Source organism: Lontra canadensis, unplaced genomic scaffold (assembly GCF_010015895.1).
Source record: "Lontra canadensis isolate GAN:19392208 unplaced genomic scaffold, GSC_riverotter_1.0 scaffold8, whole genome shotgun sequence".
In the NCBI taxonomy this organism is placed as follows: domain Eukaryota; kingdom Metazoa; phylum Chordata; class Mammalia; order Carnivora; family Mustelidae; genus Lontra; species Lontra canadensis.
In genome coordinates this window covers 13,596,710-13,613,540 of record NW_022631002.1, presented here as the reverse complement: position 1 = coordinate 13,613,540, position 16,831 = coordinate 13,596,710, and the positions used below count along the sequence as shown (strand labels likewise).

The 16,831-nt window shown below is 39.8% G+C and overlaps 1 protein-coding gene across 2 annotated transcripts in view; it reads left to right on the top strand.

Annotated features, from left to right (window-relative positions):
- PHLPP2 (PH domain and leucine rich repeat protein phosphatase 2) overlaps positions 1 to 16,831 on the top strand; it is a 71,215-nt gene that overhangs the window by 18,509 nt on the left and 35,875 nt on the right. For both annotated transcript variants that reach the window (XM_032854018.1, XM_032854017.1), the window contains exon 3: positions 723 to 856. In XM_032854018.1, the coding sequence (XP_032709909.1) occupies positions 723 to 856 (134 nt within the window). The remainder of the gene's footprint in view (positions 1 to 722; positions 857 to 16,831) is intronic.

Here is a 16,831-nt window from a genome sequence, read left to right as displayed (position 1 = left end):
ACACAGTGAGAGAGGGAACACAAGCAGGGGGAGTGGGAGAGGGAGAAGCAGGCTTTCCCGCTGAGCAGGGAGCCTGATGCAGGGCCCAATCCCAGGACCCTGGGACCATGACCTGAGCTGAAGGCAGAGGCTTAATGACTGAGCCATTCAGATGCCCCTAAAAATTTTAATATTTACGTATTTTAAGTGTTTTAGGTCTATATGATTTAGAATGTGCAGTGTCACCAGAGGCCACAAATAATTACTAGACATTCTGACTTTAATTTAGCTTTCATTTGGGACCACGTGGTAGAATGATTTCTGGGGAATTATTCACTCCTAATTTTTATGCAAGAATCATCTCTGAAGCCAGTGGAAAACATAGTACCTGAGACGCAGTAGGCAATTCAAAGACTGCATCTCTGATTATGTGGGCAGCTCAAACGACTGAACCACTTAGGCATCCCCATTATTTGGAAATCATTAATTTGAGCTCCTCATTGAGTAAATACCAGTAGGTATACCCCATGTAAACAAAAGCTCTTTGGGGGTCCTCAAAGACTAAAGAGGGGTCCTGAGACCAAAACCTCTGAGTACTTCCTGTTTAGATTAGTTGTATCATCTGATATTAAAGAAAATCTTGATACAGAAGTAAAAATCTAGAACATATTAAAAGATTATAAATATTAAATGAAGCATTTTTATTTCTTACTGAATACTTCTCTTTTGAATTGTGTAAGCAGGAGACTGGAACCTACTGAACGACCTCTTCAGATTGTGTATGATTACTTATCCAGGCTGGGATTTGATGACCCTGTGCGTATACAGGAGGAGGCAACAGATCCTGACCTTGGCTGTATGCTTCGATTTTATGGTGGTAAGAATTCATCAGTGGCTTTCTGAATGTGTTTAATTGCTTTTAGTTGATCATTTGTGCTCCTCTCTGTCTTCAGCTTTTTAAAAGCATTTTAACAAAAGGTGTTTTTAAGCCATTTAACTAGTGTGATTAAAAAAACAATGAAAAGAAGGTGAGTTGTAGTTAAGGGAGACTTCGAAGTATTAGCCAAAACACCTTCCCGTCTTTATTTTTGTTCTTCTTGTTCTAGTGTTTTTGCTGACTTAAAACTAGAATCATTTTATTTCTTTGTCAGAATCTTGATCAAATCATGCTTTTCAGTATCAGTTTTACTTTCTGGTGCCTTATAAAAAACCATGGAGTTCTGGATAGCTCAAGAATGTTGAGAGCTAGGCGGTCATTATCAGATATGACTTGACATTTGATGAATACATTTGTCAAATCTATATATTATGAAATTTAGTGGGCTTGAAATCTAGGATTTCTTTAACTCTTGTTTCTCCTTTGGTGCATTTTTCCCCCATCATCTGTTTTTCACCTGATCACTTCAATAATAAAATTAGACTTATTAAAACTAAATACTTTCTGAATATTGCTTTCCAAATATACATAGTCTACTAATACTACGACTGTTGAGTACTATTGGGTGAGTATTACTGTGTGATTTTATGGTTGTGAATTACCTGGTTTATTACAACTACCTTATGCCATAGGAACTATTATCTTCTTCAACAGATGAGAAATCTGAGGCAGGGAAGTTAAACAACTTGTTCAAGGTCATACAGCTATTAAGTGACAGAGCCGTTTAACACCAAGTGATTTTGAAAAATTTGAATTAGTATGACCCACTTATCAAACAATCAAACTAATAACTGAATGATTAGTATATAGTAGGCAAAGTTATTTACTAAAATTCCCTGCTCTCATTCCTGAAAGTGTCGATTAAATTTCTGTATACTTCTTTTTTTTGTTGTTGTTGTTTTTGGTTGGTGTTTATTTTTAAGTAATTTCTATACCCAGCGTGGGCTTGAACTTACCACTCGAGATCAAGAGTGTCATGGTCTACTGACTGAGCCAGCCAGGTGCCCCTCTGTATACTTCATAATACAACTCTTGTGACATAATGTCACAAGATAGCTTTATTTAATGCACTTCACAAAAGATTTTATGTTTAATTTTTCATCATAACACTGTTTTGTGATATATTCCTTAAAAATTGGTTTTATTTTATTTTATTTCAATTACTTTGTATTCATTGCTAGTTCATGAAAGGAAAATAGTTGCTAGATTGAAATTGAATAGGAAAAATCCATGGGATTTCTGGGTCCATCTCTTGATTTTGGCTCAGGCCATGATCTCAGGGTTGTGAGATTGAGCCCGGTGTCAGGTTCCGCACTAGGCATGGAGCCTGCTTAGAATATTCTCTCTGCCTTTCCCTCTTCCCACCACACCCCCGTCTTAAAAAAAAGGAATTAAAGAGGAAAATTCTTTAGATTAATTTGAAGAGCATAGCCCATTTAAACCTATAAAACTTGGGTTAAAAAAGAGAACAACTTGGATCAGTAACATGTTCCTTTTGTGATTGTGGTTGAACATGAGTTCTGTTTATATGTTTTATTCTAAGGTGAGAGTTGAGCCTGAAAGTGTCAGCAAGCTCCTTTTGAACCACTGATATTGCACTGCACCCAATTGTATATTGCAGGAGTATTGGCCCTAATACAGAAATCTTGCCACCACCTGATGAGCATGATAGCATGCCCAGGATCTTAATATACCCTTAAGAAAATATTTCTAATAGAATCTAAAAGAGTACCAGTTTGTAGTTCTTACTGTGTTTTTGAGGGGAGGGGGTCTTTAACAGAGAACATTTCCAAAAATGGGCTCTATTAATTTAGAGAAGCTAGTATAATTTGAGTGAGAAAATTACGTTTGGGAAAGAGGTTTTTAAAGCTAATTATTTTTGAAACTAGAAAATATGTATAAATGGCACCAAAACCAAAAGTTTAAAATATATATATATATATATATATATATATATGTATTAATTATCTCTTGTCTATATAATGAAGTACCTCAAAATTTAGTAACTTATGGGAGGGCCCAGGTGGCTCAGTTGGTTAAGTGTCCAACTCTTGGTTTTGGCTCAGGTCATGATCTCAGGGTTGTGAGATCCAGCCCTGCATGGGGCTTCAGGCTCAGTGTGGAGTCAGCTTGAGATTCTCTTCCTCTCCTCTGCCCCTCCCTTGAGTCATGTGCTCTTTCTCTAAAATAAATAAATAAAATCTTAAAAAAAGAGCAACTTAGTAACTTAGGGGGCACCTGGGTGGCTCAGTTGGTAGAACATGCAGCTCACACTGGGTATAGAGATTACTAAAAAACATAAATAAACTTAAAAAAAAAACTTTGTGACTTAAAATGATAATAAGTATTTATTATATAGTTTGTGCGTGTCAAAAATCTAGGAGTAATTTAGTTGGATGGTTCCGGTTTGGGTTGCATGAAATTGTAGTCAGTCTTTTGGTTGAAGGTATAGTCATCCAATGGCTTGATTGGGGCTGAGAGAATCGCTTCTAGCGTGGCTCACTCAAACAGCTGCTGGTAGGTCTCAGTAGCTGGTACCCAGCTTTCATAGGATGTCTCAGTTTTTCACTTTATAGACCTCTTTCTAAGGCTGCCTGAGTGTCTTCCTGATTAGGCAACTAGCTTCTGTCAATGATGAGACAGATATGCACACGTGTGCATGCGCACACACACATACACACACACACACACACACACACACACGGAGGCCTCAGTATTTTTTATGATCGAGCTTCATAAGTCACCTACATTATTACCACTTTCTGTTTAGTCGAAGTGAGCCACCATATACAGCCTACCCTCTAGAGAGGGAAATTAGGCCCCACCTTTTGGAGAGAGAACTAGCGAAGAATTTGTGGACCTGTCTTAAAACGATCACAAAAAGTGTGCTTCCCTCTCACCTTGTTCCTCTATCCACTCAGTTCCTGAATCCTGAGACAACCACTGATAGGAGAAGAAAAAATATCTGAAATATCCTCTTAGAAGCAAATAGCTTAGTAATCAGCTTTAAATATTTTATATAGAGTGTCTTTGGTGAGTTAGCTTAGTTAGCATATAGTGTTAATGAGGCCAGGGTCATAAAGGCCTAAGTTCAAACCAGTTAATGTTGCTGTGCTTGCTGGATCTAAAAGATATCCCATACCCCAAGCAGCCATTATGCAAATGTTCATTAGTAGTGTTGCTGGAAAGGGAGTTCTGGGGAAAAGTGAGTTAGTGGAATGACTGGCTCAGTGCAAATTCATGATAAAAGCTGTGGAAATAACATAATTGACTAAAGATGAGTAGGTAGCATGATCAGTCACAGAGATTAAGAGCACATTAATGAACTCTTTATTTGTGTATGAGGAAGAGGAGTCTAGAAGGTGTGATTTACTAGTGAAGTTGTAATTCTGGGGCTCTATGGCTCAGGTAGTATAAGTCCCAGCCTGAACATTTTCTTTCTTTCTTCCTTTCTTCCTTTTAAAGATTTTATTTATTTATTTGACACACAGAGAGAGATCACAAATAGGCAGAGAGACAGGCAGAGAGAGAGGGGGAAGCAGGCTCCCTGCTGAGCAGAGAGCCTGAGGCGGGACTAGATCCCAGGGCCTTAAGATCATGACCTGAGCCGAAGGCAGAGGCTTAACCCACTGAGCCACCCAGGTACCCTAAGACAGTTTTTTCTAAAGAGCATAAGCACAAAAAAATGAAGCCAGATACAGAAGAATCACATAGTATGTTTCCATTCATTTAAAGTTTAAAACCAGACAAAATTCAGCCATATTGTTTACAGATGTGTGGCAGTATTACTATCTGTCCGTCAAAATTTGTTCTTTCCTTCCATAGTAATAGAGTTACAGTTGGCACATGACTGCCCAACTACATGTCACTTCCCAGCCTTTTTTTTTGCAGTTAGGTTTGCACACATGTGACACAGTTTTCTTCCCTGGTATGGAGTGGAATTGCGCTGCTTCTGTACCTGGTTCCTTTTTTTTTTTTTTTTTTGAAGATTTTGTTTATTTGTCAGAGAGAAAGAGAGAGAGAGAGAGCAAGAGCAAGCAGAGGGAAAAGCAGGTTCCCTGCTGAGTGGGAGCCCGATGGTAGGGTTCAATTCCAGGATCCTGGGATCATGGCTTGAGCCAAAGGCAGACACTTAACTGACTGAGCCACCCAGGTGTCCCTCTGTATCTGGTTAGTGCCCTTGTCTTCTTCCATGGGCTAGGATGGCATTCATCAAAGCAGTATTAGAAGTCATGTGTTGTAATGGCAGAGCTGTCATCAGCCTGAGTTTCTTGATAGCGTTGACCTCCGAAACCTGCAGTGTCTACCCTAAGAGGATTACATTTCTTTTGTGTTTGAGCCATTATGTTCTTTTCGTTGCAGTAGTTTAACCTGCTATAACTGATCCAGGATGCATATATAAGTGGCAAAAATAAGAAGAAAGCAAGTAAATGATAATAAAAGTCAGGAGAGTGGCTGATCTCTAGGGTGGAGGGACAAGGACATAATTGCTATAAATACGATTTTTTTTTTTTTTTTAAGATCTTGTTTACTTGACAGAGATACAGTGAGAGAGGGAACACAAGCGGGGGAGAGGGAGAGAGAGAAGCAGGCTCCCCGCTGAGCAGGGAGCCCGATAATGGGGCTCCATCCCTGGACTCTGGGGTCATGACCTGAGCCTAAGGCAGACGCTTAGCGACTAAGCCATCCAGGCACCCTACAAATACGATTTTTGAGTCAATACATATATATATATATATTTTTTTAATTTTATCAAAATATTCCTAAATTGCACAGACAATACTGATATGTGCTTTCATCAGTAGCATTTGAGAGTGCTCGTTTCTTTGTACCTTTGCCAACATCAGTTATTATTGTTAAAGTTAATCTTTGTCCCAGGGCGCCTGGGTGGCTCAGTCAGTTAAGTGTCTGCCTTTGGCTCAGGTCATGATCCTGGGGTCCTGGGATTGGGTCCTTAGCGGGGAACCAGCTTCTCCCTCTTCCTTGCCCTCTGCCTGCCACTACCCTGCTTGTGCTTTCTCTCTCTGTCAAATAAATAAATAAAATCTTTTTAAAAAAATAAATAAAAATAAGCAAAATTTAAGGACAAGTTATAGGCCGAGAAAACATTTTTTTTTACAAATACAGTATGCAAAGGATGTATACTTAGAATACATACACATATTCTTTGGTTCAATATGAAAATAAGACAAAAATTTACACAGAAATATCAATGGGTTATTCAAAGAAGAAGAAATCTAAAGATCCAATGAAAATCAAAGCAACATTCAACCATACTAGTAGTACTCAGGGAAACGAAAATGAAAACAAAGACACCATCATTTTATTTATCATATTAGTAAAACTTTCAAATGCTAATATTAAAAGGTGAAATTGTGGGTAAAGGGGTACTTTGATATACTGATGGGCTATACATTTGTTCTGCATTATTTTAAATGCAAATATTCTATGACCCATTAATTTCATGTTTACAGATCTACTCTGAGGAAACACAGGGGCACAAAGGAGGCGATTTTACTATAATGCTGTTGGCAATAGTCAGAACTGGAAATACTGTAAAGGTCTATCACTAGCAAAATGGTTACATAAATTATAATACATGATATTCAATACTGTGCAACTTAGAGAACTGCATATAGAAGACAGCTAAGGAAAGATCTCCAAAACATATGGTTGAGTGAAAAAGCATGAAGACCACAGCAAATAATGCCACTTACGTACACAAAATATATTTCTACAAATACGTATTAGGTATGAATATAAGTTAGAAAATTCTGAACAGATATACACCAAGTTGATAGCAGTGAATGGACCTGGGAGGTGATTATAAGACACTGAAATGCTATAAGTAATGAGACTGTAGTGGTACCTGGGTGGCTCAGTGGGTTAAAGCCTCTGCCTTCGGCTCCAGTCATGATCTCAGAGTCCTAGGATCGAGCCCTGTGTTGGGCTCTCTGCTCGCAGTGAGCTTGCTTCCTCCTCTCTCTCTCTGCCTGCCTCTGCCTACTTGTGATCTCTGTCAAATAAATAAATAAAAATCTTAAAAAAAAAAGTAGTTTTAATTTCACAAGTTTTTTTTAAAGATTTTTTAATTTTTATTTATTTGACAGATCACAAGCAGGCAGAGAGGCAGGTAGAGAGAGAGAGGAGGAAGCAGGCTCCCTGCTGAGCAGAGAGCCCAATGCTGGGCCTGATCCCAGGACCCTGGGATCATGACCAGAGCCTAAGGCAGAGGCTTTAACTTAACTCTGAGCCACCCAGGCACCCCTAAAACTACATTTTTACAGAGGAAAAATATATGGACACAATGATTACAAATGTGAAAAATGCATATAAAATATGACTAAGATGTGCATAATCATAAACATAATTGTGTAAGGATGGTAGAATAGTTTTTTGTTGTTGTTACTTTTTTTTAAAGATTTGAGAGAGAGAGAGAGAGAGCACGCATGCAAGTGGGGAGAGGGCAGAGGGAGAGAATCTCAAGCAGACCCCCTCCTGAGGGTGGAGCCGGATGTGGGTTCCATCTCAGGACCCATGAGCCCATGAACTGAGCTGAAACCAAGAGTCGGACACTTAACCAACTGAGCAACCCAGGCACCCTGGAATGTTGTTTTTTTTGTTTTGTTTTGTTTTGTTTTTTTATTTATTTACTTGAGAGAGAGAGAGAGCATGAGAGGGTAGTGGGAGAGGGAGAAGCAGACTCCCCGCTGAGCAGGGAGCCCGATGTGGGACTCGATCCCAGGACCCTGAGATCATGACCTGAGCCGAAGGCAGAGGCTTAACCCACTGAGCCACCAAAGTGCCCCTGTTTATTGTTTTTAATTGTGCAGAAGTTTTTTGTTTTTGTTTTTTTTTTTAATTTTTTTTTTGTGCAGAAGTTTTATTTAGTCAGATCTGGTGAGTCTTTTCCTTTAATGCATTTATATTCCTTAACCTAGGTCATAAAGGCATTCTGTACTTTCAGTACTCTAGATTTTTGAAACATGCGTAAGGTAGGGATCAAACTTTACTTTTTCTTTATAGGTAGATAGTGTTTTGTCCTAACAACATTTATGGAATACATCATCCTTTTCCTACTGATTTGAAATATCATCTTTATTATTCTTAAGTTCTTATAAAGGCAGTGTTCTATTTTTGGACACGATAGAGCTGACCAATTTGTCTTGTGCTAATGCCAAAATTATTTTATTTATTTATTTATTTATTTTTAAGATTTTATTTATTTGACAGATGGAGATCACAAGTAGGCAGAGAAGCAGGCAGAGAGTGAGGAGGAAGCAGGCTCCCCGCCGAGCAGAGAGCCCGATGTGGGGCTCGATCCCAGGACCCTGGGATCATGACCTGAGCCGAAGGCAGAGGCTTTAACCCACTGAGCCACCCAGTTGCCCCTGTATAACACATTTTGATAGCTGGTATTGAAGTACCTTATCACTGTTCTTCTCTGAAAAATCAGGGAGATCTCTGGAATCAGAGAAGCCTTTGTGAAGAAGTAGTATTTGAGTTTGTTCTCTAAAAATTGACAGAATTTTGTTAAGCAGAAAGGAAAAGGAGGACTTTGGATGGGAGATTAGACACCTCAGTGTATGTCTTGTGAATCACAGAGAATTCGATTCCAGATTGTTCTGGGTGTTGAGGGCAGTATCAGGAGTTTAGTCATTTGGCAGATGATAGCAGGAAGTGAGAGGATCCAAGTGAGCCAGAGAAGGTGAATCTGGCACCAGTGTGGAGAATAATTCAGATGTGAATTAATAGGGATCTGGAGTGGAGAATGGGAAGGAATTGTTCAAATGAGAGACTTTTTGAAGGGATAATCGGTGAGAGTTGATGACTGACTGAAAAGGGGAAGTGAGGAAGAGAACCTAAGAATTGAAGCTGACACTGAGGTTTTAAGCCGGGGTTACTTCAGGAGAATGTCAGGGCTTGAGTTGTGAGAAGGAGCTGCTTCATAGGGATGGTGATGACTTGGTTTTGGGAATGTTTCATTTTAAGTGGTGGTGAAATGTCTGACAGGTAGTTGGCAATGTGAAACTAGAGCTTAGGACATACCGATCTGGGGGTAGGGTAGGTGGGGATGTTAAAACTGTGGAAATTGTCACGATACCCAGAAAGAATTCTTAAACATAAGGAAAGGAGGCTTAACGCAGGCAGAATTTTCATTATAATAACTAGCTTTGGTTTTATACCCTTGCTGTGTTCCAAGTGCTTTCTCAAGTGCTGAGCACTCTGTATACCTTGTCTCATGTAACCCTTAAAACCTTCTAGGTAGATGTGATTATTCCTGAGAGATTGTCATATGCCCCAGTCAAATAGCAGAGCCAGAAAGCAGATACATCTATCTGCTTCTAAATTTCATCTTTTTAACTTCTAAGATACTCCGCTGTTTAGTTGTTGGAGAGAGAGTTTAGAGGAGGATGAGGATGAGGATTCCATCAAATGAGAACACCTAATCCAACTCCTTGGTCTTAAACTCAGGAAACTAAGGCCTGAAGATGTAAGATTTATTTGGGATCATGAAACCAGATGGTGGACTTACTTTAGCCGCCACTGCTTTGCCAAGTTTTCTAGTGAAATACTTCAAATAGAAGTTTTTTGTGTGGTATGAGAGCCTGTTGTAAATTTGAAATTTGTTGTGAGGTTTCCTATTTTGATCTTTGAATGTAAGTAAATATTTCATTTTCACCTTCTTACATATCTGCCAGTATTGTTTGGTTTAACTTTTTATTTGGAGCTAACTTTGGATTTTCAGAGCAGTTGGAGGGCTAGTACAGAAGAGCTCCTCCCGCACACTCTTCATGCCATCATTTGAACTGTTGTTCCGGTATAAATAGTACTTCCATTTTCTCTGGCTTCTCTTGAGACTTTGTCTTTAATTTTCAGCACTTTGATTATATAGTATCTGAGCTAGAATTTCATTGGGTTTGTTTGGGGTTCACTGAACTTCTTGAATCCATAAGTTTCACTATAATCTTTCTCACTAGAGGAGTTTTCCTGTATTTCTTCAAACCATTTTTCAGCATTGTGCTGTTTCTTCTCTCCCTTTGGCTCTATCCCTTAGTTCAGTTGGCAGAGATTTTGGCCTGCTGCTTGGGATCACATTCACATTTGTATACCTCAAGGGCAAGCCCTGGAGTTCATAGACAACTTTAGGGGGGTCATTTTCCAGATCTCCTTCCTCTTTGCTATTTCCTGGGGTTTTACTTAACCTGCCCTGTTGGACACGTCCTGCAAGGACATCCACACTGCAGGACTCCCAGTGGGACAGGGAGACCAAAAATTCAACAGGTTTCACCGTGAGATTGCACATCTTCCAACCAGCGAGGAAGTCACACCCCTCAGAGTTTTAGGTGCCCGTGTCCCCACTTTTGGGGGCTGGAACTTAATGAAATGAAAATGAAAAGAGGGAAGGGGATGAGGAATTTCTCCCACTCTCTCTGAGTGTTAGGAGACCCCTTTTCTCCTCCTTAAGACAGGACCTGAGGGCATTTCCTAGAGCTCTCTGTCCACACCAGCACCTGCCTCTGATCTTGGGCCTTCCTGAGTCCTGGGCTGGAAGATGTCACAGGAGGAAACAATGAGAAACTTGCCACTGCTTGGGTGGTAATTCACATTGTGTTCTTCTTCCCTAATCTGCGTGCTACTCTTTACTTTTCGGCATCCTTGTATAGCTGCTCTGTGTATTCTGTCTAGGTCTTATAGGTGCATTTAGTGGGAAAGACAGGGTGGAGTGTGCCTTCTCCATCTTAGTCAGAACCAGAATCTTAATGGTGTCTTTTGATTACTTCATTTTAATATAGTCCAATTGAACAGTCTAATAAATTTACCTTTATTATTTTCTAGAAACTCTATTGTTTTGTCTTTCAGTTTATATTCACAGTCTGTATGATTCTTTTTGTCTATCATTGTGAGCTCATGGGCTTGTATGTATTTGTTTTGACTCATTACAGCCATTACTTTTTTTGTTGCTCATTTTGTCCCATTTCAGCTAGTGGGAGCTCTTTACATTGGCCTCTGTCCTTTCAGCATGACCCCAGGAGTTTATGATAGCATTCTGGATTTTCCATTAAGTTCTGGCACAACAAGATGTCCTAAGCTCATCTTTTCATTGTCTGACTCAGACCAGGAATAAACTTTTTCTAAGGACTCCTGGTTCATTTTAATGAAAAATGATATTTAGAGATTATATTCTGGACAGTAGAGGAACTCATTGCTACAGGGTTGCCCTTGATTGTTTTTTTAGCAACTTTTTAAAATTATAAAAACATTACATTTTCTTTACAGAACATTGGATGTATAAATATAAGGAAGTTAAAATTATCTGTAATTTTCCACATAGAACCTTGGCTTTTGAGATTGTGAAACTATTTTTTAATTCGAACTGTTACACATTCCGAATACTTTCTAGAACTTTCTCATTCTCGTTTTTTTGTTTTTTTAAGTAGTCTCCACGCCCAGCATAGAGCCCAGTGTGGCCTTGAACTCAGAACTCTGAGATCAAGGCTTGCGCTGAGATCAATAGTAGGACACTCAACCAAACTAATCCACCAGGCACTCCTCATTTTTTTTCTTTTTTTTATAATCACTTTCAGATCAGAGACTGAATGTCTAGCAAACACTCCAAAATTAATAAAACAGCATGTTATTTCATATGTAAATGACTTATCCAAAACACAACGAGAGTGGTGGTAGATAGATTTATCTGTAATAAAATATAAAGAAATAAGGCCAAGTAAGAACAGACTCAGAATTATATATCAATTGATATAACATCTTTTTCATGTAAACTTTTAAAAAGACTATTAGGCAATTTGAAAACATAATAACTATCATGAAGTCCCATTTTTACATAATTTAGCCTACTTTGTAGTAGGTGATACTGTTAACCAGGGTGGGGGATATAGAAGCCATTGGCATGTTTGGGGGAGAATAGTGAGATTTTTTTTTTTTAAATAGCAGTTTTATTGAGATACGATTCACATAACATTCATGCTCTAAAAGTGTACAATTCAGTGCCTTCTAGTATATTCGGAGAGGTATCCAGCCATAACCACAGTCTAATTTTAGAATGTGTTCATCACCGTAAAACAGGACCCTGTATCCATTAGCATCATTCTCCATTCCCCACTCCCACAGCACTGGCAACCACAGATCTCCGTTCTGTCCTTACGGATTTTCCTGTTCTGAACAGTTCCTGTAAGTGGAATCATACATTCTTGGCCTTCTGGCTTCCTATATTCAGCCTAGTGTTTTCAGAGCTCATCCATGTCGTTGTAGGTATCCGTACTTCATTTCTTTTTATGGCGAACAGTGTTCCACTGTGTAAACAGACAGTGCCACCTTTGGTTTATGCATTGCTCAGCTGCTGGGCGTTTTGGTTGTTTCTACCTTTTGGCTCTTACGAATGATGCTACTCTGAACAAGCATGTGTGTATGAGTTCTTGTGTGGACATGTGTTTTCAGTTCTCTTGGATATAGATGTGAGAGCGGAATTGCTGGAGCATATGGTGGGTCTCTGTTTAAACTTTTGAGGAACTACCAGACCGCTTTCCGCAGTGGCTGCACCATTTCGTGATCGCTCCAGTGGCGTTAGTTTACATTTTTGCCAGCGCTTTCTAATGTTTGTCTTTTCCGATTATAGTCATCCTAGTGGATGTGAACTGCTATCTCATTGTGGTTTTGATTGCATCTCTCTGGTCACAATGAGATGGAGCATCTTTTCATGTGCTTGCTGGCCTTTTATATATCTTCTGTGAAGTAATATCTATTCAGATTCTTTGCCCATTTTTTAATTGTGCTATTCGTCTTTATTGCTGAATTATAGCAGTTCTTTATTCTGGATACAAGTCTCTAAATATGTTCATGATTTGCAACTATTCTCTCCTAGCTGGTGAGTCATCTTTTTACTTTCTTGATGGTGTCTGTTGAAGCATGACAGTTTTTACTTTTGATGAAGTCCATTTTTCTATATTTTCTTTTTTGTCACTTTATTTTTTTAAAGGTTTTTATTTATTTGAGAGAGTGAGAGTGTGAGAGAGAGAACACGAGCACGGGATGGGGCTGTGGGCAGAAGGAGAAGCAGACTCCCCACTGCGCAGGGAGCACGACTCCGGACTCAATCCCAAGGCCCGGGGGTCATGACTTGAGCCAAAGGCAGATGCTTCACTGATTGGCATCCCATGTCACTTTTACTTTTTGTGTTGATGCCTAAGAAACCTTTGCCTGACTTAAGACCACAAGATCTCTTCCACTGTTTTCTTCTAGGAGTTTTATAGTTTTAGGTCTTACATTTAGGCCTATAATCCATTCTGAATTAATTTTTGTATATGATATGAAGTTAGGGATCTGACTTTATTCTTTTGCCTGTGGCTTTCTAATTGTTCAGCACCATTTGTTTTCAAGACTCTTCTTTCCCCATGGAGTTATCTTGACACCCTGCTCAGAAATCAAATGTGCATAAATGTAGAGGTTTATTTATGAACTCTGTTCCATTGCTCTATGTCTGTTCTTACATCAGTGCTGTGCTTTTTTTTTTTTTTTAAGTAATATCTACACCCAGTGTGGTGCTCAAACTCATGACCCCAAGATCAAGAATCAGATACTATACCAACTGAGCCAGCCAGATGCCCTAAGTACTGTACTGTATATGCCAACTCCATACTCCATAGTTGAGTTTTGAAATTAGGGAATGTGAGTTCTCCAGTTTTGTTCTTTTTAAAATTGTTTTGTCTATTCTGAGTCTACCGTACTTCTCTATATGAATTTTAGGATTAATGTGTCAGTTTCTACCATGAAGGCAGCTGGAATTTTGATAGGGATTACACTGCTGTAGATCAGTTTCAGGAGTTTTTTCATCTTAACAATATTATATCTTCTAACCCATGAACCCTGAATGTTGTCCATTTACTTAGGTCTACAACTTTTTTTTTTTTTAAAGATTTTATTTATTTATTTGACAGAGGGATCACAAGTAGGCAGAGAGGCAGGAAGAGAGAGAGGGGAAAGCAGGCTCCCTACTGAGCAGAGAGCCCGATGTGGGGCTCGATCCCAGGACCCTGAGATCATGACCCGAGCCAAAGGCAGAGGCTCAACCCACTGAGCCCCCCAGGTGCCCCAGGTCTGCAACTTCTTTCAACTATGTTTTGTAGTTTTCACTGTACTATTTTCATTTTATTCTTTTTGATGTTATCTTAGATGTAAGTTTCCTAATTTTATTTTGAATTATTTATTCCTTATGCATGGAAATACAGTTGATTTTTTAAAAAATTTTTGTATCTGGGGTGCCTTTGTGGTTCATTTGGTTAAGCGTCTGACTCTTGATTTCTGCTCAGGTCATGATCTCAGTGTCCCGGGATGAATCTCTGTACTGGGCTTTCTGCTCAGCAGGGAGTCTGCTTGAGGACTTTACTCCCTTTGTCCTTTACCTCCCCCTCTTGTGTGTTTTCTTTCTCTCTTGCTCTCAAATAAAAGTAAATCTTTTTTTTTTTTTTTTTTAAGGAATTTTTTTGTGGGGCGCCTGGGTGGCTCAGTGGGTTAAGCCTCTGCCTTCAGCTCAGGTCGTGGTCTCAGGGTCCTGGGATCGAGCCCCAAGTCGGGCTCTCTGACCAGTGGGGAAGGTTCCTTTCCCCCTCTCTCTCTGCCTGCCTTTCTGCCTACTTGTGATCTCTGTCAAATAAATAAATAAAATCTTAAAAAAAATTTTATTTATTTGAAAGAGAGACAGAAATGGAGCTTGAGGGGGAAGGCAGAGGGAGAAGGAGAAGAGGACCCCCTGCTGAGCAGGAAGCCTGATGCAGGCCTTGATCCCAGAAGCTTGGGATCATGACCTGAGCTGAAGGCAGACGCTTAACCGACTGAGTCACCCAAGCGCCCCCAAAATAAATAAATCCTAAATATATATAAAATAATTTGGGAGCGCCCGGGTGGCTCAGTGCGTTAAAGCCTCGCCTTCAGCTCAGGTCATGATCCCAGGGTCCTGGGATCGAGCCCCACATTGGGCTCTCTGCTCAGCGGGGAGCCTGTTTCCCCAGCTCTCTCTCTGCCTGCCTCTCTGCCTACTTGTGATCTGTCAAATAAATAAATAAAATCTTAAAAAAAAAATTGTATTCTGTAGCTTTGCTGAATTCACTTATTGGTTGTAATTATCTTTTTTGTGGCTCACTTAGGATTTTCTATATACAAGATCTTGTAGTTTGCAAATAAAGATAGTTTTCTTTCTAGTCTGATACTGGAAATTGAGGTGGTTGGGGACATCTTTTGGACACGTCTAGCAGACAATTAGATATGCGATTAGACCCAAGGGAAGATTGGGGCAGGAGATAGAATTCTGAGGGCCATGATCATCATTTGAATAGGGCAGTTTGGAGGCTGGAAGCCAGACTGAAGAAAATTGAGTAAATAGGAGGTGAGATAGCAGAGATAGCTCATATAGAGGCACAAATGAGAACAAAAGAGTCTTGAAGGGTAAACTTACAATTTTTCAAAATACAGTTTGTGGACCAACTGCACTTAAACTACCTGGAATAGTTGTTAAAAATACATTTCCCGGGGTGTCTGGGTGGCTCAGTGGGTTAAAGCATCTGCCTTCGGCTCAGGTCGTGACCCCAGGGTCCTGGGATCGAGCCCCGTGTTGGGTTCCCTGCTCAGTGGGAAGCCTGCTTCTTCCTCTCCCTCTGCCTGCCTCTCTGCCTACTTGTGCTCTATCTCTCTGTCAAATAAATAAATAAATAAAATCTTAAAAAAAAAAAATATTTCCCTGGGGGCTCCTGGGTGGCTCAGTGGGTTAAGCCTCTTCCTGCTCAGGTCATGATCTCAGGGTCCTGGGATCAAGCCCCAAGTCGGGCTCTCTGCTCAGTGGTGAGCCTGCTTCCCCTTCTCTCTCTCCCTGCCTCTCTGTCTACTTGTGATCTCTGTCTGTCAAATAAATAAATAAAATCTTTTAAAATAAATGCATTTCCCTGTGTTCCATCCCAAGCCCTGTGGATTAGACTCTCCATGGGTGGGTGTCAGCGTCCCACATTTTAAACTGGACTTACATAGTAAGTCTTGGACACTCCCAAATCGGAGAATCACTGAACTAAAGAAATTCCACAGTTGAGACCGAGAGGGCACGGGAGAAAATGGGAATGCTCTTGTAGCTTTGACATGAACAGTAAGGAGGGTGGAGCTGAAGAGTTAGAAGAGAGAAGAACCAAACTCCCCGAGAAAGGTGGAGTTTGGAATATAGATCCAAGGATTGGCCTCAAATAGAAGGAGAGATGGGTCTCCCCCAGAGCTAGTGTCAAATAGAAAGTTTTAAAGCTTTGAAGTGGTCTAACCCGTTTCCTCAGATCATCTATGGGAAACACATAGTTAAAAGGACGACAGGATGGCCAGGTTCCATAATCAATCCTGTGATAATATCAAGTGTAATGCAGTCTTCTCTCTTCCCAGCTGATTGCTCTTTGCAGCATCTCATACTAGTGGTGCTCCTGTTCATTTTTGTGTAGTCTGGTTTTAGCCATGTTTTAATCAAGAATCTATCTCCTGTCATAATGTGCTGTTTTATTCACTGTGTCTCAGCCTTAGAAAGATTTCTAATGGGGAGGGAAGGTACAAAAAGAAAGAAACTCTTGTATGCACGTATGAGCTTCTGCCACCAAGATTGGGATAGTTGATTGAAGTATTGGCCATAAGCTCTTCCTCACAAGGAACTGGAAAATGGAGTAATGTGTCAGAACTAGTGTGTTCCCATACTTATTAATTTCTTCCGTCTAGAATGGACTCATCATAAGAGTTGCTGTCATTTATTCAGTACTCCTTTTGTTACCCAAAAGTATGCTCAGGACTTTAAATTAATTATGCTAATTTTTGAAAAAGAAAACCTTAAAGATAAGTAGTATTAAGATCCAGACTGTATAAATGAAGAAAGTCAACCTC